We start from the raw sequence: 27,753 nt of genomic DNA, 5'->3' as shown, positions 1-27,753 counted from the left end.
TCCTGTCGGACAAACGGCCGACTCTCTGAGCCTCTGGCAGGGAACACGGGCAGATCAACACCCAATCATCCACAGTCACCCGCACCAATCTGGTTGTCAACTGAGAACACTGTCTCCACGCATCAGCAGAAGGACCATGATGGGGTGGCAGGACAACACACAAACAGGGGAGCGCTTGATCAAAAACAAAAAAGGCTTCGGCCTACTGTTGTTCCTGTTCTTTGCTCGCCGTGATTCACTTCTGTAATGATCATATTGTCCAAACAGGCAAACAGCTGTGAGACTGACCTTTTCTCATGACAGAGCAAGAATAGCAGTAAACATGATTACCTGGAGCAATCTGCCGACAGAGTTCAGAGTTCATCCTATTTTGGTGTGTTCCGGGAGTGATTGCCATCTAACATCTTGTATTACATCTTTTATCTGGACACTGCGATTTCTATTGACTGACACGTCAGCAGCTCAATGCAGGCCATGCAATCCACCGTGAAACTAAATCAGACCTTTGAAATCATTTGAATTAATTAATTTATCATTTGAAATAACAGCCACCTTTGTGGGCTGGTGTACTTCAAGCCATCTCAAACCCTATCTACCATTGACTCCTAGACAGTTCCTATTGTTGAACTCAATAAATAGTCTAAGAATCACAGACATAATTGATGGCAGTTACTCTTTCAGTTCCCTTTGAATTGTGAGGGCATGGTGCTCTGTATCCTCATTAGCCGCTCACATCAATAAGATGTGTTTCGGTTATGCTAACAAGACCCAATGACTCAGCATTCACAGAGACCTGACGCTGCATACTGGGACAGTTTTCTAGGGCTGTCTTGCGGATGGCCTCACAAACAGAACGTATTCCAATGTGCATCTTCTCAGGGCTTCAGGAAAAGTGCTTAGCAAACAGTGCCGAAGTGAGAGCATGGTGACTTCATTTGGTTCGTAATGCGTCGAGTGGCAAGACTTGTTGTGCCACTCTTCGAGAATGTTGTGTGGAAAACATTTAGGACAGAATTGATTTGCAAGACATTTAAGAAGAATTCTTAAACTTGCCATGCAGCACTGTGCCTGCTGCAGTTTGCTACAGACCAAACACTTCTTCAGCCCCTTTGTTGCCTCTTTGTTGCTGGCTAGCACAGCTGCAGAAGGCAAGCAAACAATGCACACATTTGTTTTGGACCGCCACACGTCCACTCCGATGTGAGTGCCAGAGTCCTTGGGCTGTGTTAGACCACATTGTTTTCAGAAAGTATGAGGAGAGGAAATAAAGCCTGGCTAATTTCGCACCTATTACTTCTGTTAATCTGAGTAATCTACCCCTACCTGTCAGCGTGTCTGGTCCTTCAATTAGCCAGCTTTCTCATAGGCAGCTAAGCCAATGCCAGGCTCCATAAATAAGACCTCGGCCCAGGCTTCCAACTCAGCTATAAGCAGGACAGTACCACCGGGTACGTTCAATTCACGTACAGGGTGTACTGAAGGTTGCGATAATGTTTGATGTGCATAGCACTATGATGCATACTCTGATGTTTACATTAATTTGAACAGCAAGTGTCTCTGAGAATCCTGGTCTATATGAAATCGTGCTCATTACAGGATCACTGCTCAAGCAGGCCATAGCTAAACCACAGTAGCAGTGAGTTTGAAGGGCAGGAACAAAGCGTGGGTTGTAAAACAGTTTGGTAGTTATGCTAAAGTGGACTACATCATTGTGCCTACGCCTCCTGACACAGAAAAAGACACACAAAAAGAGATCCTATGGGAACAGCATAGCTGGGAACAAAACTACACAGACAAGCGCACACAGTGGAGAGCAGGCCCATCACAGCCCCACAGACTAAACCCCCTCATATTCTGGGCCTGGTTCCACAGCGCAATGGGCCCCCGTGAGTTTGAATAGCACGAGGCAGTGAGGGGAGACTGGCTCCAAACAAAGAGGGGTTTGGGATTGTGGGGGAGGGGACTATGCCACATGGATATTTGGGTCAACCCGGGGCAATGCAATGCGAGTGAGCGAGCGAGCATCCTCATGACAAAGGATCTGAAGACCAAAGGAGCACAACAATTAGGCAAGTGAGTAAGAAAAGAGGGATTCTTGGAGCCATTTGACTTGAAGTGCCGTCTGCTTTAAGTTACGAAAGATATGATACACAGATATTAGCATAACAGGGATGATCTTGGATTGTTTACTTTGTGCATAGTACAGACACACACACACACACATACTCTAAGGACTCAACCAAGGACAATACAAATTTGCACAGATTATTGACTAAACAAGGGAACTAAAAAAAGCTCCTTAGGGGAGTATCATGAATCAAAGCACCAAAGTATCAAAGCAGATACAGCATAGGTCAGATCAATGAACGACTGTCTCTTTACTTATCTTCTAGTCTCCCTCTAAAACCAAACTTCTCAATTTAGTAAATGACCAAACTTTAGTAAATCAGTGATGCCAGACAATATCCTGCTTCTATAAACCGCCAGTGGAGCAGGTGTCATCATTTCAGCCTCCCACTCAGTGTCTCATGGAAGCATTTTCTACTGCCACCCTTAGAGGACAAAACAACTGACCAAACTTCCCAATACCAACTCTCTAACAGTGGAGCAGTGTCATAAAAAGCCCAGCCTCGTCCCGTGATCTGTCCCAATGCAGCACATTCCTTCAGCTTACCATTAGGGAACCCATCCGGACAGACAAAAGAAGACCTCTACAAAGAAATACTTTATCCACACGCTCCCAACTAAAATCCACTCGCAGCGTTCTCCACAAGAAAAAAAAAAGTCTTCCTTTTTCCGACGTTAACCGAGTGTCCTTTTCACACGCACATGTCAACAACTCCAAAATAAAAACAGAGCTGGCGATCACTGGCTGCGTCTGCAACTGTGTTTGGGTCTGAAGTGCAGGGATGGGGGTAAATTAGCAGGAGCCTAGCTCTCAGTGCTGGTAGGATAATCTCCCAATGTTCCACTTGAATGGCTTATACAAAGCAAGGAAGGGAGAGGAGGAGGAGGGAGGAGCGAGAGAGGGAGAAAGAGACAGAGAAGAGAGAGGGAAAGAGAGAGAGAGGGAGAGAGAGGGTGGGAGAGAGAGGAAGAGAGAGAGAGGGAGGGAGGGAGGGAGGGAGAGACATGTATGGTGTTTTTGGAGAGAGTCTGAGACAATGCCTCTACACTGAGAACATGTGACAAGTGGCTGCCTGGCTAGCATCGAGAGTGAGAGGCTGAACATGCGTTTACATGCAATGGATGCCATGCTAGTGGTGCTCGCTGTTAGCAGGAAGCCACACTTTCCAATCAGGATAAATAATGATAAAATAGCAACGGATGCTAACTGTAACATGACCCCCCCCCCCCCCCCCTCTCTCTTTAAATACATCCTGCCTGTTAGCAGAAACTTGACATCAGCCATGGTGCAGTGCAGTGCATTGTCAACCACATCATAACAAAGAAGTGATCACATGAGGAAGGCTTAAGAGAAGGGGAGGGCCCCGTGTCACTTCAATTTAGAACCATGCAAGGAAGAAATACACTTAGCATAAATCAAACTCGGCCAAAATATATGGGGAGCCCAATGAAAGTAATGGATTGAGCCCAGGGGAAATGCATGCTTTAATTGAATTGGTGCCTTTCCAAAAGATGGGTATAAATTTGCAGGATGTGTTGAACATGAATGCCAAGGGAATTGTGATGCTTAGAAGGACAAATGGTATTGCATGATATAAATCAGGAAAATGGCAGCAGGTGAAGTACCAATGATGAAACTAAAAGACAAAGAAGGAAAACAAAATCTACTTTTGTCATAAAATGTCTGGATGGGAAACTTGCGCTCTAAAACAAGTGATTCCCTAAAAGGCTGTATGACATAAGCACTGGGACCAGATGCTTGTTTTTAATTAGCCTGTGTGGAGAAACCAGTTTGCATTGCATCATAAAAGGGGCAAACTCTCCTAACGTGATTTTGTTTTGTTAATCATTTTTGATTTGTTAATGATCTTCAAATAACCGCTACCAATAGTCCTTCCTAATATAGACAAGTTTGCCTGTTTGTCTGAAATATGTATAAACCTAGAAACAAAATCCTAAAGAACCTCTATAAAACATGAAATATCCCATTTATGACCAATATCAAGCTCACATCTAATCATGAATGTACATGTATTTGAGGAGAATGCTTGTTACAGAGCTGTAACCAGCAAACAATGTTACGGCATGACACATCCCAAAATGATAGTGAACTTGATGGATGAGTTTGGCACATGACAGAATATAGATCCTTAAGCACTGGTGAAAAGCCTCTGTATCCTGTGATTTCCATTGCTAGGCAACCTAAGCTAATGCTACCTCTCTGTCTTTATTGTTGTGCTGTAATCCATTCCAAAAGTTCCTAATTCAACCCCTGCCCCACTCCAGGAGTGAGCTGAGGCCGTTTGGGCCTCAGAGATGGAAACAAAACAAAATCTGTTGCTTTCCTCCAAACACCGGGGTTTTACCCCTCGGTGGAAATGTGCCACAAGAATCATCCAAACAGCTCAGACACCAACACAGCAATTGGTCGCCCCTGTCTGTGCCAGATGTTAAGCTCATGTTATTACTGAGAGTGCCAGGGCCTCGCTGTCATATGACTCCGGCGAGAACACAAACAAAAGGAGACCATCTGCCACCATAACCAATGACACCACCACTGCTGCAAACACTCATCAGCAACTGGTGTGGCATTTTAGGCCCGTCTGCAAACAGTGGTGCAGGGGAAAGAGGAGTGGAGAGGGGGGAGTGTACGTGGTCCGTGGTCCGTGTCCTGGGCGATTAAGACCTGCAGGACACGAGGCTCAAACTGGAAGGTGGACGCATCCGCTGATGATCCTGATCTGATGGCCCAGCTTGGCATTAGCACCGAGTGACATCACCTCTCAGCACATGCACCAGGCAGCTCTAGGTGAAAGAGACGCCAGAAAGCTGAAAGCTGCACATAACACAGTGATTCCAGCACGCTCTTGTAAATGTATCTCACCGGTCAAAACTATGGACTAAACCTACACTAAAGTAATTATGGTGGTATTTGTAAAACACACACATACACAATCTGTAAGCTTGTGTGGCTTCTCCCTTGCTGAATGAAAACCACAACACGCAAGTAAACCTATTACGGTAAGTAGATTTCAGAGGAAGGCTCCAAGTTTATCTCCCCCTCCCCCACCACCTCCCCCTCCCCCTCCATCCTCCGTCCTCTTTGCTGTGACTGCGCCTGGACACGGCCATCTTTTTAAAGACGCATGTCTCGGGTAGCTTATCAAAGCAAGGAGATTTGCAGCACAGGGACCGAAGATAGACAGAGCCTGCACATTTGCCACACACAGAGAGACACACCCCCCTCAACAAGACTGATGTATGCAGTCCAGTCCCCATGGTCCAATTACACTGACGTGGATCTTACGAAGCACTGACCAGCGGGGGTTAAGTGCAATAGACTCTCACTCCCCAGGCAATACTGCGTCACTGGTCGAAGGAACATCTAGGAGGGTCCGTCAAAGACGTGGCGGCACAGATATACGGTGTGAGCAGGCAGTATCACGGAGCTCTGGTTAGAAAACAGAGCGCTGAGGGCATTTCAAGGAGCCGTGGCCGTTGGAGATTGAATTATTAAAGAAGAGAAAGAAAGGCAGATAATAAGTGGGAGCCAGTGTCTGTGTGAGAGAGAGAGAGAGAGAGGGAGGGGGAGAGGGAGGGAGAGAACAAGAGAGAGAGAGGGAGAGAGAGAGAGCAAGAGGGAGGGAGAGAGGGGGAGGGAGGGAGGGAGAGAGAGACAGTATAGAGTGTGTTGGTTAGTGAGTGACAGTGTTAGAGAGAGAGAGAGAGAAAGAGAGAGAGCAAAAGGGAGGGAGAAAGTGGGGAATAGAGAGAGAAAGAAAAGAGCGATTGGGCCAGAGAGCTACGAGAGAGAGAAAGAGAGAGAGGGAGAAAGTGAGCGATAGAGAGAGAGAGAGAGAAAGGAGCGATTGGGCCAGAGAGCGCGAGAGAGAGAAAGAGAGAGATAGAGAGAGGGAGAGAGAGAAAGTGAGCGATAGAGAGAGAGAGAGCAAGAGAGAGAGAAAGAGAGAGATAGAGAGAGAGGGAGAAAGTGAGCGATAGAGAGAGAGAGAGAGAGAGAGAGAGAGAGAGAGAGAGAGAAAGAGAGAAAAGAGTGATTGGGCCAGAGAGCGAGAGAGCGAGTGCATGCAGCAGGTGTATACTCAGTGGGAGGCTGTGGAGCGAGAGAGCAGAGCAGAGCAGGGGCAGAACGAGCAGCACATAGTCACACTGTTTACTAAATACATCAGAACAGAGGCATGATTCAGAGGAGCAGAGAGAGAGAGAAACACACACGCAGGAAGAGAGAGTGAGAGAGTGGAATAACAACAGACTGTTGAGTGTTGCCTGGAGACAGAGATCAGACCCAGATCAGAGCTTCTCTGCTGGCCCAGGACAGTGATAAAGGCAGTCACATGACAGGTGTGTATGTGAGCGTGTGTGAGTCTGGGTGTATGTGTGTTGGAGGATTGAGAGGTCATATGTGATTGAGATGGCTGAGGGAAGCGGGCCATTAGACAGATTAATCAGTCAAGAGAGGCAGTGGAAGCGGAGGCAGGTTGGGGGTTGGGGGTTGGGGGTGTGTGGGGTGGTTGGTTAGGCGGGCGTGTGGTGGGAACGGTCAGGCAGGGCACCTTGTTATCAAATCTGAGGACCTCCTCACGTCTCCAGGGACGACAGCAGCCCGCTCAAGGGGAAGAGGAGGAGAACAGATGGGGGTGGAAGTTTTAACAATGAATCCATTTGGTCTGTCGTGAGTGTGTGTGAGACGAAAGGGAGGATGAAGCAGAATAAGACAGTGATAGCATGAGAGAGAGAGAGAGACAAAGACAGCCTGAGAGACAGAGAGAAAAAGAGACAGAGAGAAGGTCCTGGTTTATATGTGGGATATGCAGTGCCGTGGGCTTTTTTGCACTGCTCGTTGGTGTGGAAGGTGAAAGGCATGATGGGAGCTGACGGGTGGACTCAGAGAGAGGAGGACTGCCGCGCACGCTGTCTGCAAAAACCCTCTCCTTATCTCCATCCCTCCACGAAACCCTCTGTCATCCTCGCACCTCGTCTGCACCACACCGCAGCATTTACACGAATGCAGGGTGAGTTGGATGCTAAAGTGCTAAATATGGTTTACATTACAGAGAACAAGAGTGTTTCAGCAAGGCTGAGATCATGCACTGTTCATAGGGTAAGATCATGTGCAGACACACTGTCAAGTGGAGGCTTGTTTCTGGTGGTTAAGATGATTCTTCCAAGTCTCTATAAGGGTTGATTTTACATGCTTGTAAAGTCAGATGTAAAGCATGGATTGTATTCACTGTGTTCATATTGTTTTCCGTGGTTTCTGTACACAAAACTCAATACATTTGTGGTCTGCATGAAACATAAAGAAACAAAGAAAACGCAAAACCTCCCCTCTCTACACACAAATACACGTGCGCATGTGTAACTATTTCAGTCCGCCAACAGACACTCTCTTCCAGATTCCTAATTGAGAACACTCTTATCATCGGAGCATTTGGCATGGTGGAACATGTTGCTTCCGATTGGAATCTGGAGATCCTGCTGGCAGAATGGGACACGCTCCAAACCAGCACCCCGAAGATCTAAGACTCTCCCTGGCCTCCGTCCACTCCCCCCGCCCCCACCCCCACCCCCGCCCTACCTCCTGACAATGGTCCAGCCCATATGCCTGGATGATGTCATTCCTGTGAAAAGCAGCACTACCTGCGGTCCGCTGAGAGCTCCAAGTAAGCGCTGACTGACCAGGTCATGTGGGAGAGGTTTCAGGTGTAGGTCTGCTGAACCCTTCCCCAGCGTCGGGTGCCATGATCCTCTTAGGTGTTCCGTGGCGCGGGTATATTTGTCTTGAAACGACCGGCCACTGTGGTCAAGCAAGGACCAAGGACAACAGGTTTGCAAGCATGTGAGGGCTTCATGAAATGAAGGTTATTTTGAGGCACAGGGGAAGGACATATTTCCATCTCAGTGATAACCTACAGGCTTTCCTGGGGGGGTCGAGTGGGATCACAGGTCCTCATCAGGTTGAAAAAGAATAATAATAATAATAATAATTTGGGGAAATCTAAGGCTTGGACACTTGGCTTGTCCACTGTTTTAATACGAAAGGATGGTTCTTTCAGCACACACAGGCTCACCAGGGTTTTCACTAGTGTCTGCAAATAAATGATTGCCTGCACATGTTTCAATCTAGGTTTCAAACGCAAATATAATGTTATATATTTGTATAAAGTATAATGTTAAGTATAACTGCCCAACCATAGATCCTGAGCAGCAGGATGCAACAACACACAACTGGCTGGTGACAGCCGCAACACGCGCCACATGATGACAAGATCATTATCAAAGCAATGGTTCTATGAGACGAGATGAATCCTATAAATCGTTTATTTGTCAACGTCACCAAAAACGTGGTTTAGGTAAACATAACTGCCCCAGTTAAGTGAATAAGCATACTTACTTCTTAAGGTTGCTGGCATTTCCTGCCATGTCATAGGCTATCAAACAAACCCAGGGAGCCGCTGGTGTCTCTCATAGATTATGCCCTCGCATTAATCAATAAAATAAGAAATGAACAATAAGATATAGTTCCGTTATTGATTTATTTGCTTGGCTAAAACACAAATGTCCTGTTTAGAGATGCAGTCCATGATTCAGTATTGCAAAAGCATGTTGATATTTTGCTCAACAGCCAATCAGATGACACCCCTCCCTTTCGTGTTTCTGAAGCACCGTATTGATTGGCTGGGACTGTTTATTGGCTCAGTCCGAGCCAATATGTTTGTTTCGCCGTGGACCGTGAGGGATTAGAATTGCGGACTGTGCCTTTAAGGATACTTTTTAAGTTTTGAAGGCTATGAGCATTTTAACCAGACCTTTTGACCTAAACATTTTGAATTGATCATTTTAAGTGGTAATGGAAGCCCTGAGGCACACACACACACACACACACACACACACACACACACACACACACACACACACACACACACACACACACACACACACACACAGAGAGAGAGCAGTATGTTTAGGTTAAGAGAACAGACCAATAGGTCTGGGTTGGTGGCCATTCATCAGTTGATTCATCATACAGTGGCAGTGCTATTCAACACCATTAAGAGTGATCTCCCTCTATCAGACCTGAACACATTGTTATTTCTGGCGGTACCATATTTCCCTGTTGCATCCCTATGGACTCTAAACCATTTGTGGTGTCACCATGGCAACAGGGAATACCTCCCTAGTAACCCACACATACAGTTAATATACACAGCCAAGCACACAGGGACACATACATCTCCCTCCTTCTCTATCCCTTGCTTCTTTTCTCTTTCCCTCCATCTTTCTCACTTCCCCTCTGTCTCTGCCACTCTCCCAATAGCCCTCTTTCATTCCTCCTCTCGTCTTCAACTGCCTCCACACTTCACTGCCAAACTGAGTAATCTATGCTGTTCACGTGCAGAGGCCAGGGAGAGGTAAGGAGAGAGAGAGAGAGAGAGAGAGAGAGAGAGAAAGAGAGGAAAGGAGAGAAGGTTGGAGAGAGGGAAAGAGAGAGGGAGAGGGAGAGAAATATTGCAGTCACTAGCTCTCCATCATAGCATCCATAGGCGCACAAGCAGCCTCCACTGCGAAGCAATCAGCCAATCAGCCCCCTCAGCCTCAAACAGTGGGCTGAAACACAGCATCTGACACAGTGGCAAAAACAGCTGTCTGGATTACTCATCTAGCATGACGCCTTAACACACTTAAAGGTCAGAGGCTTCAGTGACACGCTGCTAAGCTTCCTTTAAGACAACAGAGTAACCTGTGTGTGTATGTGTATGTGTGTGAGTGTGGGGGTGGGTGTGTTGGTACAACGATGTCTTCAGATTTCATGCCGAAGCATCTGAATGACAGAAAGCGGAAAAGCACGGTGTTGATGGCATCATCGAGGAGCGCAAACGTAAACACACTCCTGTGTTGCCCCACGCACGGGAGTCCTGGTGTTCCACAGTGTCCTGAGCACTGCAGTGGTTACGCAACCAGCCACGAGCCTTCTGGTGACAGTGACAGAGATGGAGGGAGGGGGGAGGGGTGGAGAGGAGAAGTAAAGGGACATAATCTGCTTGCATACAGCGAGAGTGGGAAAGACAGAGAGAGAGAGAGAGAATGGGAGGGGGGGGGGGGTAGACACTAGAGTTTTAGAGAGAGACATTGTGTGTGAGAGGGATTGTGTGTGTGTGTGTGTGTATGTCTGTATGTGTGTGTGTGTGTGTGTGTGTGTGTGTGTGTGTGTGTGTGTGTTTGTGTGTGAGAGAGAGAAAAGAGGGAGTGTCAGTGTGAGGGAGTGAGCAGACAGAGCATGCTAAGACTGTGTGTGTGTGTGTGTGTGTGTGTGTGTGTGTGTGTGTGTGTGTGTGTGTGTGTGTGTGTGTGTGTGAGAGAGAGAGAAAGTGTGCATGCAAGAAGGTAGGAGGTGTAAGAGGCATCAATCGAATGGCTAGTCATGCTCCACTGATACTAAGCAAGGAGATTTAGAGTTGAGGCAGGGTTGCCATATCTCATGCTGCCTGCCATAGCTCTCTAAGCCAATGGAAGAGAGAAAGGGGAGTGTGGTGGTGGATGCAGTAGCTGTACTACCTCCCTGCTATTTGGCTCCCTGATGCTGCATAGCACCAAGATAAGAAGCAGATGATGATTATTTGATCACTGCTTAGTGCATGCTGTGTGTGTGTGTGTAGTTTTGTATATGTGTGTGTGTGTGTGTGTGTGTGTGTGTGTGTGTGTGTGTGTGTCACTTTTGGTGCATGTGTTGCCAGATTCTTTCAGCCTGCTTCACATGATTGGTATGAGTTTGTGAAGGTTTGTGTATGGGTGGGTGGCTGTGTGTGTGTGTGTGTGTGTGTGTGTGTGTGTGTGTGTGTGTGTGTGTGTGTGTGTGCGTGTTTGTACATCCCTATAAACTCAGCCCCCCCTCCCCTCCCCTCCCCCCAACCTCTATCTTTTTGATTCCCTGCCTTCACCCACTGGGCTTGAAGTGTATCATTCAAATGCGCCCCGATAATTAGCAGTGGGAGGTTAGGTGAGGCGCACCGTGAGTAATGAAGCTTTGGGCTGGAGAGGAGGCAGGGGGGGGGGGGTGCGGCGGCAGTGGCGTGCGCCTCTCTGAAGTGCAAATCACACGAATGACTCAGACTTGCTCTCAAGCCTCTCCTGCTTCTGTCGGGGAAAAATGGGCCTTCCTCAGATTCACAATGATGAGCTCGCAGGTTTCTGTTCTGTTCAGTAGCGTAGACCCAGAGGGCTCACCAAAAACATGAATGTTAAACAGGCATTAACTCCATTAACAGATCCCATTAATGAACACCAACTTAGTTGTGTTTTTCCCTTGATTCTTTCCTTTGGTCATTTGGGCTGTGTAGTAGACTTAATCTGTGGTGGAACAGGGGCTGGGTCAAATCTATGTATGCCAATTTATACTTCATTCTAGAGATGCTTTAAAAATAGTTCAACACGTACCGGTAACTTTCACTTTATTTATATCTTCTGTTAGTGGACTAATTAGACCTGATTTAGCCATGGGTGTCAGAATAGTGCCCTTCATTATATCTGTTTCATCATATACGGAGTATATATGAGAATATATAATAATCTTTATTTATAGAGCCATGCTAGAAAGTGCTCCACAAAGACCATTAGGTATATAGAAACCGATAAGGTGGTACACCAACACAGAGTAAAACAATCATTGGAGGCACAGGAGGGCAACAATAAAGTTGCTTTATTTAGCTTTACTGCTGGTTTGGTAGCCTTAGCGTGTGTCAAGCAAAATAATAACATATTGCTCTTTTATGGTTCATGGCCACCTACAAATACTGTAAATAGAAATAATCATTCAAATACGTTGGGGACAACACCAACAAAAACAACATGGTTTACGCTTTTTCATCTGTACAGCTGTATTCTTGCCCTTGTCTTAACTGCCCACCTTCCCTAGTCCAGTTTTAGTTTTAACTGGGACACCATGGGAAATTGCAGGATCTGAAATACACTGAGGCCTGTTCCTATTGCAAGCAGCCATCTCCCGTACGCAAATAAACGAATCCCTGTGCCCAGGAGGGTAAAATGGCTTGTCACATCAGGCTGCTTTGAAAAACTGATAAAAATATGGCACAGCGATTACTATTCCAAAATCATTTCCCTTTGATGTCAGAGCAAAGCTGTGCTATTTTACCAGACGATAAGACAGAGAGAGAGAGAGTGAGAGAGAGAAAGAGAGAGCATACGACCGCTCCTATTTGTGACATGTGCTTCAGAACAAAAGTAAAATGCAGTGTAGATGTAAATCAGTGATGGCAGCAAATCACTATAATACCAGTGCTGCGGGGGGAAGCTAGATATCTGTTGGAGCAGCTGTCCACTTCTGGACAACCCACATAACATGGCAGCAATTAGCAGATGGGGAGATGAAGCTGACCTTTAGTGATTCTTCTATCCTCTGCCTAATGGCGGTCTACTAGCCCTCATTAGTTTGCTTTGTTCTTCTGAATTGTTTTAAATATTTGGGTGAATTCAGTTGAGAATATAGTGATTCAGTGACAGCAAGACATTGTATTGACAACATCTGTATCACCCATGGTATCATATTTTCTTACCAACAGTGTCAATTAAAAGCTGTAATTGCTCCATATTGATACAAAACTGCAGCATTCCAACAGAATCGTACCTATTCCTGAAGCCCCAAACAAAATGATCCAACACACACACACACACACACACACACACACACACACACACACACACACACACACACACACACAGCCTAAACAACATTCACAAGTGCAGTATTATCCGACCAGGCTATGTCAAGCCACACATCATCACTGAGGCAGAGAGAACGCGATCGAGTATCAGCGGAATAGCCAACAGGCATTTAGTTAGCGGAAAGAGATGGCCCTCTTCATTAAATATTTAGAGGCAGGGGCAGGATAGGTTGGGGAGCAGCGGCACTGCAGGACTTACCTTCTGCACCTGAGGACAAAACAGGTTTCCATACACCCCAGGGACGGCTGCACTCAGGCTCTGTGGACAACCACCTGGAAGAGACAGAAGACAAATAAACAAATAAACACACAGAACCCTTCAATGACCATTTATGGTAAATTGGTAGGTATTTAAAAAAAAACGAATTCCATTAGCTAATGTCAATACCTTCATTAACAATATCATATAACAGTTCATTAACGATCTATTCATGAGGAACATCAGCTTGTGAACAATATCATCTAATAGTCAAAGCTCCACATATCTTTTCTAAAATGGAGGAGTACACACGAGTCAGTTAGCCTCGCTAAGTAATGGTGCTTCAGTCAGCCGTTGTCCCCAACTCCCCCCATTGAGGCACATAGATGTTACAATCTGTAAGCAGTACACATGTAGTGTCTAGTCAGCCATCTACGACACACACCAAAGCAAACAGTCTGCATGTCAATGGCAGCACTAGGGACTCTGACGAGGAACTACAACAGTGGGAAATGTTTCAGGAGCCATTTCTGGGGCCATTCCAAATGTGGCAGTTCAGTCCAGGTAAGACTGGGTGCAGTATATTAAACATTTAGAGTGACCCCCCCCCCCCCCCCCCCACTAGACTGAGGCCTTGGTGCTGTGATGACAAACCAGAAAGTCAGTGAAGTTCACCCCCTATCTCCATGACAGGTGACAATGATTGTATTACACTCCAAAGACGTCACACTGCTGTTGGCTTGCAGGCCTGATTTATATATGAGGTCCTAGGGTGAGAATAGCTCACTGATGTTTCGATTCTGTTGTTAAGCTATTTCAGGTTAACATGTAATCATATTTGATGAAATAATGCTCCCTAAAGTCCTTTCTCAAATCTGATGTCTCTGATATCTTTAGGCCCTGGTTCTGTAAGCAAGCACACTGTTGATTTATCAATGTTTATTTATAAAACTAAAACCACAACTTTCTCTTTAAGATCTTTGTTTACAATAATCAATGGGGTCTAATAACTCTTCACACATTGGTTAATAATTTAATAGGCTATTAAAAGCACATACTAGACAAGACTGTAGATATGAAGACAGACCTTCAATCAAATAAACTAATGGCACACAGCAACAAAGAATTTAGCCTACTAAATGTCTATTTACCAATTTCTTAACAACTGAAGAGATCACAATATAGTGTAAAGGTCTACATTTTCGATAACATTGCACTAGCAAGCAAGCACTAATTGTGGACTGATCGTAAGAGACAGGAAATCGGGGCAGCCATTTTGGGTATTACACATGCTGACTCAGACAGCCCTTGCAAGTTGGGCAGAGCAGAGACATGCCTGTGAATCATCCAGCACAACAGCCCTTACACATACAGTACACATACACACACACACACACACACGTGCATGTACACGCACACGTACACACACACACACACGTGCAAAAAAATACATACATGCACAAACACAAATAAATGCATGCACAATGCATGCACAATGCAATAACGTGAACAACAACAGACAAACAGACACACAAAAATGTATTTGTGTGGATGCACATGTGTGCATATGGGCAGAATGACACCAACATTCATACCTAAAACCGTAGTCATGAGCACACATGCACAAACATACGCGTGAATGCAACCTCTCGCTTTTGTTCTCTCTCTCTCTCTCTTTCTCTGTCTCTCTCACTCTCTCTTTCTCTCTCTCTCTCTCTGTCTCTCTCTCTCTCTCCCTCTCCCTCTCTCTCTCTCTGTATCTGCATAACCACTTAGTAGTCTGCCTCGAATGGCACATCATCATATCCCACCCACACCCACCCACACCCACACACACACACACACACACACACACACACACACACACACACACACACACACACACACACACACACGCAGACTCATGATCACAGCGGTGCACTGAACAAGGCACAGCGCACTCCGGAGGTGTCTCTCCAATCCCAAACAGCCCCGTAAGCGGTTCTGGTCATGCTCGAGACCCAAACACATAATGCTTGCCTCACTTCCTGGGGCTTGTGTGTTGCACTACATTACCTTTCCCAGTGCCTAGCCCTAGTCGCCATTACTCACCCATTCACGCTGTCCTTCAGAATCACCCCAGAGTGCAAATACATTTTCACTCCTCATTTTCGATTTACAAAATAATACCAGAGAGAGAGAGGAAGGAAAACTGGGAATCTGGGAATTGGGAGATTTGGCTGCTTCTTGTGCATTTTTGCACTATATTTTACCAAAGTAGTTGATGTATTTAAGGGGGTTAGGATGTTGCACTTTATTTCCTGTAACCCTTACACTGGTCCAAAATCACACTTCTGCTCAGGGATGGCTGTGGCTCACTAGATCATAAAGTCAGAGTGGTACTTCCACAGGGAGGAACTTAAAAGGACATTTAATCATGACAATATTCATACCCTGATAGTGATACATTAGGGCCTGTTAGCATCTTCCTGTTAGGCCAGTCTAAAATGTCTGAAATGTAAAATACTTGATGGACGTGTTTGGTCTAGACGTGAGGAGGAGGAGGAGGAGGCCCATTCCCTCGGGCTTCGGGTGGTAAACCAGCGAAACCGCGGGGCACAGTGTGCCCTCACCTTCCTCCCGTTTTTGCAGGTTGTCAGACACCTCAGAGTCCCTCAGAGAACTGTGTGATTGAACGCTGTTTAGAGGAAGCACAGTGGCAACTCTGCGATGCTGTACCATCAAGGTCACATCTCCAGGTTCAGACCCAAGGCTCAAAGAGCTACACCTGCTCTCCGGCAGTTTTCCGATCAGAGGCATCGTCTGTCACGTCATTTCCCCTCTCGTACGGGGGAATGTTTGCCCGTGTTGATTCAGACAGGATAGGTGTCACAGAAGTATGTACACCATGATCTTTTTTCTATCTCTATGCTGTTGCCTTCAATTTTACCTCAGTTGCTTTGACAACTGATTCAGTCTGTTAATTTGGGTGTGTAAGATTATAGTTAACTGATGATACTATATGAAGATACTATGATGATATAACCCAGATCTAATTTAAAAGTTCCTATTCAAGAGCAGAGTAAATAATGGTTAGTGCTGATCTATAATAAGGGCGGAAGTAAACACACATCGTCTCCAAAGTGCAATCAGATGCTGTGTGATTGCTTGACAACTCATGCTTCATTACCCTGCCTCTCTCACCCCACCACACGGGGTGCATGGTCACAAATTTGATAACATCACTAAGCAGCCTGGCAGGTGTAAAAGCCATGAATTATTAGCTGGTGTCTGGCACGGCCTGATTTGAAAACTTCACCTTGCATTAACACCGGAAAGAATGCGAGACGAGCATGTTATAAAAAGCATAAAAGACAAGCGTGTTGATAAACAGTGTCAGGGCAAAAATTGCATGGCTGGAAAAAAGAGTGGGCAAGTTAATTAGATCAGAGGGCCTCATCCATCAGAACTGTCTCGAGGATCTGAGTTTTTTTTGGTCATTAGTTTGTTTTGAATCCTTTCTATCTCCAGCATTGATTTGATACCGAGATAATTGACAACTCTTTTACCTCATCTCATTTTATACACTTGAGCAACATGAAAGGATCAAATATGTATCAGGCATATGGTTTCTAATCATTCATTTCTCTTCTCAGTCCGGTCGAGAAGAACTAATGACTGTAGAAACAGTAATTTTTTACAGTTTCATTGAGGTAAACAGACACAGGTCTATCTCTGTAGAGATCCTTCATGTTGTCAGACACTTATAACATAATGAGCCTGTCAGTGGCAAAAACAAGTAGTTTACCTTGGCACAGATGCTTGACCCATAATATTATATTGTTTAGACGTTTTGCGGTTGCCAGTTTAAGCATTCTAACTCAATACTGGACCAATTTTGATCATTTTTTGTCCCTAGTAACAAGATGGAAAAATAGGGCCCAGGTTAAAAAATACTGTAATTCTCCTTTTTAAAGGTGTAATTAGATAGAAACAGACACAGAAGAGCCCAGTTTAATGGAATGTGAATGTTTTGATTTTCATCACTACAGCTATGAAAGTTTAGAGCGAGCCTGCTGGCAAAACATCCATAAACATGAGACAAACTAGCACCTTCCATGCAGAGAACAGGAAGGTAGTGAGTGCTGTCACAAAAACACAAAAAACACTCACAAACAAGCCCCAGAGACTAAGCTAGACCGCCTCTGTTTCACCAGAAAAAAACATCCTAGTTTTTCATGAACACATGCATTTTTTAAGGGAATGCTGAGGGATGAATGCTGTGTGTATGTAATCAAATTAGTGTATATATCATCATCATTGTTTATTCAGGGAGAAATTGACTGAGCACAGGGCTCTTTTGCAGCAGTATATATGTTTCAGCCTAAAGCACTGGCTTCAAGATCACACTACATTTCTCAGCTAACGTGCAAAAATGAAATTAAAAACAAAAAAAACATTAAAAACATTCTGCAAAAACAAAAAGCTCAACCGTAAATTATCTCAGTTCAGATCTCTAGTAATCATACAGTGCCCCTCCCCCACTTAGTGTCGTTGATTATCACTACAGATCATAGGGAAACGAGTGCACAGAGACAGATTAGGAGCTTCCTAGAGTGACCCTTTTCAGTGCTGTCGGCCTGACATAATCAAGCCAAAGAACCTCTCCCATAGCTTCCCCGTGGGTGAAGAGGTGCCTGAGACATGGAGAGCATTCAATCAACCCTGATAACATCAACTGTGTGAATCACTGCAATTCAAAAAATAGCAATGATAAAAAGGAAACATACTTTGCATCTGAATCTGGATATGTTGTTTTATCAAGAAAAGGGATTTAGTGGCATGTTATTAAAAAAAATGTTCGGGAGGACTATGCAGTTTTTAAACTACAATGTCCTGTAAGGCCTGTCCATTCAAAAAAGAAACTACAATTATCCAGGGAATGTAGCTTGTTCCTGAAACACCCTTGGCTCAGACTATTTTTCCATTAGCACAATGCTATCACTCAGATCAAAGAAGCCAACTTTTCTTCTATAATGGGTGTGTGAGGGTTCAATGTACAATACAAATCTACTTCTGGAACAAGGTCACCTTGGTTACAACCCTGGCTACTGTCACATCCAAAGATGATGATTCTGACATGTCTCTCTTCAAAACACAAAGGACCAATGGTAACCCAAGAGCTCTGGATCAGTTCTGCTATTTTGCAGAGCACTGTCTGCCATCAACAGATAAAACATTATAAAGAGCCTGCAGTGCTAATTCATGAAGCACACAAAGATTTATATCCTGCAAACAGGATCCAAGAGTCTCAGAGATGGCATCTATACCACAGGGAACTCGGCAATCAATAGTCTCCAGGTAAAGACTCTATGTGAAGGACCATTTGAATGCAGCGCCTATTACCAGATGATCTAAAAGGCATGAGGCTAGTTTAATAAAAAGCACATAGACCACAGCATCTGTTGGCACGCAACAATTAGATCAAACCCATTACTTCCCCTCACTGCAACCGTCTCTCAAACGAACACCACCACACTGCTGTTAGAGACCCATTCTGATGGAGGAGAGGGTGGTAAAGCTAGGTTCAGCACCCTGGACAGCTACCACCTATATTGGAAACTGGAAAGCTCCAAAACTACACACAAAAACAGAAACACATGCCTTCACAGCAGATATACAATAAAATGGCACACGTATATACTCTCCCGCAATCTACAAACATGGTCTATATACTTTACTCGTTCTGAAATCAGACCTAAACGGCTTTTTTCAATTGACCAATATAAATTAAATAAATGTTTAATGTGTATACCTCCAACCCCAAGAAAGTCTTTAGTAGTGGCATTAGAAGAGGGTATACTCCTTTAGGTTACTTCATTTATATTGATTTGCAATAGAACCAAAGCAAAAACAGGCTAACATGTCGTATCACCAATGTTTTCTGCAAGCCGACTTACAAATGTTTCTTTTCGAAGTGAAGGTATGTGAATTGCCTGCCTCAGCAAAAGAATGCTCTTATTAAATCAGTAAATGTATTTCTGCTGATGATCCATGTCTATGTCTATCCAATATCTATCAAATATACACTATCACAACCGAAGCACCCTATTATTCTCCTCTGCATCACAAGAACTGATTAAAGAACATCGGGTCTTTGGGCGCCATACCAGCCATTGGAATGCATTGACAGCCATGTGTTTTATGACAAGCTGTTACATAACGAGAAACGGAAAGCCCTCATTGGTATTCAAATCGTCGTGTTTGCTCTATGCTTGTAGCAAAATGGAAGATTTTCTTCTTTTAACCATTCGTTCAATGTTTAGGCTTATTTCATCGTCAAAGGCATTGTTTATCATTCTCCAGCCAAGGGCAGCAAATGGCAATCCCACAACCTTGGGCTCTCAATTGTGTTAAAAAGACACCATCGCGGTAGTCGTAAACATCCAGTAGCCTTATTGGCTGAAAAAAAGCAAGGAGATATTGAGAACCATGACATAATATTCTGAACTCAAGAGTCGCACTTCATCACATTTACCCTGAGATGATTTTGCTTCATTGTTACCAACCTACGAACTCAACCAGAATACAACTAAAAGGAGCGCGTAGTATTTCATGTAAATTATGCAATACTATATACTGAGAAAATGACACTTAGCCATTGAAAGTCCGTACGCAATGACAGACATTTGAATGCAATAGTGGGTAGGCGACCCTTGCATCTGTCATATGCGTAACAAAATCACATAATGTATGCTATTTACAAAGGGTGGCCAGAGATCATATTAGGCTACTAAAGGCCAGTAATCAGCTAAGAGCAAAACCTGACACTTAGCCATTTGCTTTTGGTGCACTGAATCTGACGCTGCCATGAAATACAATAACAAATGCACAAGATGGGGTCGAAAACAAGCAACCCCTTACACCTGAGTTATGACATGCCTGTTAAACAAATGATACGATGGAACTGTAAACTGACTTCCAATCATTAGCCGCTTACCAGGAATGTGATGTTAAATTTCAATTTCGTATTCTGAAGGATTGTCCTCTCTCCGACGCAAAGACCGAAGGTGACCCTGCTCCTGCGAGTCTCACAGCATCCACAGATCACGATGTATGCAGCAAGGGGGAGCTGCGATGCTTTCAGGCACACTTCGTAGATGGGGGATGGTTCAACTCATGGCTGTCGTTACTTGCTGTAAATGATGACGAACTGAAGGGGAACACCACATTTTAAGGCCGTCTAAGTGGTAAGCCTATTGTATCTCAGCCATGAATTTTACATTTCTCTTGAAAATTGTGGATGCAGAATGAAACAAGGAGAAATAAAATTGACAATTGCACTGCAGTAGCTCGACATGAAAACTACTTAAAATTAAAATCCCATATACTGTAATAGGCCAGTCTTGTACATTGTTTGTGTTATTTTCAAAAGCACTATACAGCATTATGTACTACTATGCTACAACAACAACAACAACTACTACTACTACTACAACTCCTCCTACTACTAATAATAATAACAATAATTGTAATATCAATAATTGAATATTGAATCATTAAATATGTACATGTTATTTTATGCATGATTCATGTAGCCTACTGTAGAAACTGTAATTGAGTGTGGTAGTCTAGTATGAATGGCGTTCTCACGGATTAGGCCTATTAATCCCCAGTGAGGGGATCTGCACTGAGGGGCGCAATCTCTAGGTAATCTTTCCACTAAAACTGCATTGGAACTGGCCATTTGTTGTGGGAGCCAATGACATTGTGTCATTTTTAAAAGATTTATTTTACATAACTTATATATAGTCTTTTTTATAGTCTACTAAGAGAAACCTGTTTGTACACAGAAGAAGGCCCTTTCTAGACCTAATAAGGTCGTGTTTAGTTTAGTTTGTTTGGTAGTAAATTAAATCAATGACCCACTAATTCAAAGTTAGTGAGTGATATTAAATCAACATTTTCTTAGCTTATTCTGCCAGTAATTGTACTGTTTCACCAGCGTTTCACTATGTTGATGCCCGTGTTTTGTTGTATCATAACAAATGTCCTGTATAAAAGATGCTCTTACACAACGGCTATTCAGCCTTGATAACTTGACTTGCTGATGATGAAACTTATTGAGACTTTTTAGTTAAGTTTGTCATCAGTTTCCCACATCTGATGGCAAGTTCCAATTTTAAAGTTGTTCTTCCATGGGCCTCAACATATTCCCTATACCTTCCTCAGCATCCCTCCTACAGACTTCTGAGTTCATTCAGAAATCATCAGCATATCTGAAAAGCATGTCAGTGTACATTATAATATTTCATAGCATTAACACATCATGATTAGAAGTGGGTCCAGGGGATACTTTCCAAAGAAAGTGGCTCACAACCTCTCAGAAACTGTAGTCTGTACATAACAGTTCTTTGTGAAACATAACCACCTTGAAACCAAAGCTGCTATGAATTATTTATATGACAGACATGCAAAGGACAGAAATGAACACATTCATTGAGAACAAATTCATGGCAGCCACATGATTTACATGTGAAAAGCATAGAAACCATTTTTGGCCAGATTCAGGTAATGAGACATCAGGTACAATGTGATGGAAAACACGAAGAAATAAGTCAAGTACAGGCATGGACTTAAAAAGGTACAAGTGCTTTGTCGCTCCAGCTGTACCCTACCAGGGTGCAAGCACTGTACCTTTATCATACATTTTTGTACCTTCTTGTGTGTACCCAAAAAGAACATTTCTGCGTCCCTAGGAAAAGAAATGTACGTCTATGTCCTGGTACAAAAATGTACCCATTGGAAAGGTACAAAAGTAGTACCTAATGAAGTACAGCTGGAGCTAGGTGCCATTTTGTAGCTTTATGAGGCAAAAACATACCCTTAAAAAAACACTAACAATTATTCACCTACATTTATTTAATGACCAAACAATTAAAAAATGATCTGGGCAAACTATCTGTGGCTTTCACCATGAAACACACTGTGAGGTGTTTCAACTAACTTGAATACAGATGGTATGCCTTCATTCATAATTGACCACTTCTGCACCATATTCTCTGTTTTGAAGTCTCCCTGAATCGTCTCAGCGCTGAACACCTCTCATACTGCCACAGCAGTTAATGAAAACGGTCACAAAAAGTCTGAGCTAGCGAACCAATTATCAGAATGATAGCTATTATATGAGAAAATCACCTTTGCTATGGGAAAAGCCAAAACACAAGAATAATTTTTCATTTGTTTTAATTTTTCTTTGTGATTTATAACATTGCATTTGCTGACTAATTAAAATTCCATATATTTTAGTAGGCCAGTCTTTGTACATTTGTTGTGTTTTTTTCCAAAAGACTTACACACAGCCGCACAGACTACACAGCATTGTACACTACTATACAACAAAAACAACAACTACTAGTACTACTACTGTTACAAATTATATACATTTACAAATTACTGTTGTGTTTTTGCTATTTTGTTGTTATGTTATGTGTTTTATGTCCTATGCACCAACCACCAAGATAATTTCCTGTATATGTAAATATACTTGGCCATTAAAAGAATTCTGATTCTGATTCTGATTCTGACTGCTATTACTACTTCTACTACTACTACTACTACTAATAATAATTGAATATTAGTATGCCATCCAAATAATATGTACATATTATTTTATATATGATTCATGTAGCCTACTGTATAAACTTGAGTGTTGTAGTCTAGTATGAATTGCGTATTAGGCCTAGAAATCCCCACTGCCAGTGAGGGGATCTGCACCTACAGTTTGAGGGGCACATTGTGCCATTTTTAAAAGATTTTAGTAATAATTTTTTTTTTTACAAATTATCAGTCAGTGGAACAGTGGGTGTTCTATCTAGGCACACACCCTCCTGTCCCTTATAGTCTAATAAGAAAAACCTGTTTGTATACAGAAGAAGGCCATTTCTAGACCTAATTAGGTCGTGTTTAGTTTAGTTTATTTGGTGGCAAATGAAATAAATGATCCACTAATTTAAAGTTAGTGAATGATATAAAAACATAATTTTCTTAGCTTCACCAGCGTTTTACTATGTTGATGCCTGTGTTTTGTTGTATCATTGATGCTCTTACACAAAATCTATTTAGCTTTGATAAGTTGACTTGCTAAGGATGAAACTACAATCTGCATTTATAATTTAGATTTTTTAATTAAGTTTGTCATCAGTTTCCCACATCTGATGGCAAGTTCCAATTTTAAAGATGTTCTTCCATGGGCCTCAACATATTCCCTTTACCTTCCTCAGCCTCCCTCCTACAGACTTAGAAGAGTTCGTTCAGAAATCATCAGTATATCTGAAAAGCATGTCATTGTACATTATAATATTTCATAGCATTAACACATCATGATGGTTTAGGAGTTGGTTCAGGGGATACTTTCCAAAGAAAGTGGCTCACAACCACCTTGAAACCGAAGCTGCCATGAATTATTTATATGACAGACATGCAATGGAAAGAAATGAACACATGAATTGAAAACAAATTGATGGCAGCCACATGATTTACATGTGAATAGCATAGAAATAATTTTTCTAGCATTTAACTGAAATAATTTTCATTCTCCATCAGTACAAACCAACATGCCAATGCTTTAACAATCATCCTCAACCAGGCACACAGTGAAGCAGACTGCTGACTAGCCAACCTATTCATATAGCTTACATAGAACAAATAGACACATCATTCAAAGTTATTGAACCAGAACAGACTGAAAGTACACTAAATCTTAACTACAGTATACTATGCAACAAAAATTACATTGGACAAAATTGAAATTAAAATAATCTTTCAATGTAAGTAGTGGTACATCATTGTTTTTTTTACAGTTGAGTGAGCCGCTAAAGTCACATCTTTCTATGTTTTATACTTAGTTTTATTTCTCATCAAATTAGCGAAGAATTCTCCATTTAGTTGACAGTCTTTATCAGAACAATGCTTCCATATTGGCTACCTGATGCCCATTGACAGGGCTGTGCATAGTTAAGATTCACGGATTATGACTGATCAAAAAGCCTTTTTAACCACAATAAAATGAGAAGATCTAGTGTGTTTCATTTAGTGTCATGGTGTATTTTTTTCAAAAATGAATACAGTTTCCACCCGCCAGTTAGTTTGTTCATGTGCAATGTTAATAATCATTGGTAGTACTGGCACCGTTAGGACACCATTTGGGCAGATAAAGTGGCGCTCTGCGCATGCGCAACCCCTTTTCTGCTCCGGTATCACAACAGAGCGACAAGGTAGGCGAAATGGTGCCAGACAAATCTTCATAAATCTCTTGCATCTTTTACTTTGGAAGGTTTTTTTTGTCATATTACTTTAGATCGTTCAATACAGAAATGATATGTTCCGTCATTTTCGTCGGTGGTTTTGGTATGATGAGAAATAACTTATTTCGCGCTGCCTCGACATGGTGGCTAATGGAAGTGGGCAGAATGGTCCTTTTTGAGTGTCCTCATGAGCTTCCTTGCCTCATTATAGTGGTCCATGATTATGGTTTTAAAAAGTCACTGACGTCTGAATTGTATTGTGTAGCACGGTTGAGTATCTTATTTGGATTTCAACATATCGTTGCTTTTGGAAAAATCGGTGTGACTTACTGATTCAGTAGACGCTATTGGCTAACCATGCTATCTAGTTAAGCTATGAAGTGTTGCCGGTATCGTAGCTAAAACGTACGTGATGTTTGCTGGTATGGTTACTCTTGCGTTGTGAAGTAAGTTGGCGAAGTACTTGCAATGTACTTGCATTTTCAGTGGCGTGAGCATTCAAGGCTCTTGAAATCTGTGAACGGGTGCCTATTTAGCCAGGTTACTTTGTGGAATGGCTAGCTTGCTTGCTAACCAACCTACTTATGACTTCCGGGTCATGATTGGGGTAGTTTGCTCTCCGGAGCATGGAACCTGTCCTTGATTTGTACATTAAAACAAACAAATCGTTCAGTTTTAGGCTGCAATAACAGCGTGTATTTTTTTTCACAGATGTTGATGCCCAAGAAGAACCGTATTGCCATTTACGAGCTCCTCTTTAAGGAGGGTGTCATGGTGGCCAAGAAGGATGTTCATCTGGCCAAGCACCCAGAGCTGGCTGACAAAAACGTGCCCAACTTGCACGTTATGAAGGCCATGCAGGTCAGTTAACGATTGAATGGTTACTTGATTGGATTTGTGATAGTTTTCATATCGATGGCAGCTAAGGATATTTACTGGGCAGAACAGTCATAACTTTTGTAGCCATAGACATGGCTATGGACTGTGTTTACTCAAGGAATACAAACAAGGCTGACTGCTGTCAGTTTTTTTTTTATTGCACAAACGACTGACTGCAACACACTACGATGGCCTTTATATCTTCACCTCGGTAGTCTCCTGCATCAAATGATCTTGTCTGCCATCCAGTGACTGGGCTAGTCTTTGGAACTAGTAAGAGCACAGCAGTGATTGTCATTCATCAGGAAGATATTAAAGAACATTACAACGGGCGACTGAACTCCTCATTGAGTTACTACATAGTGCTAACTTGGCTAATTTTCCTCCATAGTCCCTCAAGTCCTGTGGGTACGTCAAGGAGCAGTTTGCTTGGCGGCACTTTTACTGGTACCTGACCAACGAGGGCATCCAGTATCTGAGGGACTTCCTGCATCTGCCCCCAGAGATTGTGCCAGCCACCCTCCGCAGGCAGACTCGCCCTGAGACTGCCCGTCCCAGACCTAAAGGTAACCGAAAACTTTGATTGTTTGTTAATTTTTAATCAAAATGTTACTCAAGATTTAACATTCTGTCAGGGGTGGTTTTTCACAAACTTTTGGGTACAGCTAGTTTCAGACTTGGATGCCCCTGCGGGGGAAATTGAGCAGACTTGTTGGCTTTTTAATCTACACAAAGGTGGCTACACTGGTGCTGGTTTGTTGGCAGCAATACAACTACTAGTTCCAAGGCAGTAAAAGCTTATCAGGCCATTGTTAGTTGCACTCACTTTAAGATGAGCATTGATGACCAAGGACCGAGATGCAACCATGGATTCCGTACTCTTGGGAACGCTTACAAAGATGGAATGCAACTAGCACATTGCACTGCAGTGTAAAAGAGTGCATTGGGACCAAAGCGTAACCACATCCTTTGACATTTTCTCTCAGAAGTGGCCATCCATAAATGACACACAAATGAATGTGGCTGGTTTAGCATCCGTCAAAAGGCCTGTTCAAAGTAAATGGTTTTAAGTGACAATGAATGGCACCCATACTATGGGTGGTCTAAAAGTAGATTGTTATACTAGTGTGTAACCTGTGTGATCCTACTGTTCACTCAACAGTAGGATCTAGTGTGTTTATGTTGTGAAATCTGTCTTAACTGCAACAGCTGACTGCTTGCCTTGGTTTCTTTGATTTCAATTGTAAAATGAATGTTGTGTTTTCCTTAGGTATGGAGGGTGAGAGGCCTGCTCGCCTGGCACGCGGTGGTGAAGCCGACAGAGACTCGTACAGACGTTCTGCAGCACCCCGTAAGTGCCTTTTGTATACTACTGGAAAATGTGATTCTTTGCAACTGTTTAACCAAATAGGCCACCTTTCTAGAACACACTAAAGTTAAGCTGGGTGTATAAGTGAGCTGTGTTGTCACTGCTCATTTCTAGCTAGGTGTCTTGTACGCTGGTACAGAAAGCCTATGATTCATTGCTTTTCTTTTATATAGCTATTGGAAAACTGATTGTTGGAATTACGTCTTGAAATGTGGGATAAATAGTAGAGTGGCGGGCCTGTTCTGTTGAGTAATTAATGTCTTGTGTTTTAGCTGGTGCTGACAAGAAGGCTGAGGCTGGTGCTGGTGCTGCCACAGAATTCCAGTTTGTAAGTCATCTCCCTTTGTTAATCCTGTACTTAACATAGTGGAGCATGATCTCCACACAACTGAATTGTGTAGTAAATATTTCTATAGAATATGTTTTCCAAAGTTTGGTGAAAAGGGTTTCCTCACTCCAATGGCAAATATTTGAGTTGGTTTGAACATATGAACATGGGGAGTTCAGTGGGAAATGGGGGATATGTCGGTTAAGTTTGAATCAAGTGTGTCATAGTTGTAAAGACAAACGTGTTCTGTATTTATTACAATGGAATTAGTGGCTGGAAATGTGACTTTAAACTAAGACAACCTCAGCTAATGTTTACTGGGTATTTCACTTTCCCTTTAGCATGAAATGAACTGGGCGACTTTAGTGTATTTATGTGGATGTTCATTTATTTAAGTGTAGTTTTGTAATGACTCCTTTTTGTGGTCTACAGAGAGGAGGATTTGGCCGTGGAAGAGGACAGCAGCCTCCACAGTAAATCCACTGTGTTTCTGTAAAATAAAAACTGAACTTTGACACGTCTCAGTATTTTATTGATTATTGTGAAGGCATGTGCTTTGGGGTAAATGTTTTTTCCCCCCATGAGCAAGAGGAAATAAAAGTGTAAGTCATTACCTTTGTGACCACACTGGAGGTCTATACTGCCATCTACTGTTGTGGAAGGTGGGTGTTGGGTATACTGACCCCTGGATGTGGACTCTGAGTATATGCCACTGAATCTGACAGTGTCCATTGCTTAGAGACGCTTACAGTACATACTCTAAAGGATTGGTCTCGAACTTTCATTTTTGTGTAGTGTGCTTGTCG

The 27,753-nt window shown here is 43.0% G+C and overlaps 2 protein-coding genes across 3 annotated transcripts in view; one reads left to right on the top strand and one right to left on the bottom strand.

Annotated features, from left to right (window-relative positions):
- LOC105894204 (protein kinase C and casein kinase substrate in neurons protein 1) overlaps positions 1-20,258 on the bottom strand; it is a 34,990-nt gene extending 14,732 nt beyond the window's left edge. Inside the window, exons 1-2 of one of the 2 annotated variants that reach the window (XM_031566599.2) lie at positions 20,066-20,258; positions 13,087-13,160 (exon numbers count right to left, since the gene is read on the bottom strand). The gene's annotated coding sequence lies outside the window, so the exon portion shown is untranslated. Of the gene's footprint in view, positions 1-2,674; positions 2,972-13,086; positions 13,161-20,065 lie in introns of those variants that run through there. The other variant, XM_031566598.2, reaches the window with a different exon arrangement.
- A 3,974-nt stretch (positions 20,259-24,232) lies between these two features.
- On the top strand, positions 24,233-27,462 carry rps10 (ribosomal protein S10). The gene is made up of 6 exons (XM_012820861.2): positions 24,233-24,341; positions 25,083-25,232; positions 25,642-25,816; positions 26,521-26,601; positions 26,892-26,947; positions 27,380-27,462. The coding sequence occupies exons 1-6, from the start codon at positions 24,297-24,299 to the stop codon at positions 27,422-27,424; spliced, it is 552 nt and encodes a 183-aa protein (XP_012676315.1). The 5' UTR covers positions 24,233-24,296; the 3' UTR covers positions 27,425-27,462.
- Positions 27,463-27,753: the final 291 nt, after the last annotated feature.

Source organism: Clupea harengus, chromosome 4, assembly GCF_900700415.2.
Source record: "Clupea harengus chromosome 4, Ch_v2.0.2, whole genome shotgun sequence".
NCBI classification, from domain to species: Eukaryota; Metazoa; Chordata; class Actinopteri; order Clupeiformes; family Clupeidae; genus Clupea; species Clupea harengus.
The sequence above is the reverse complement of the archived record's forward strand: the minus strand, read 5'-3'. Positions and strand labels throughout refer to the sequence as shown.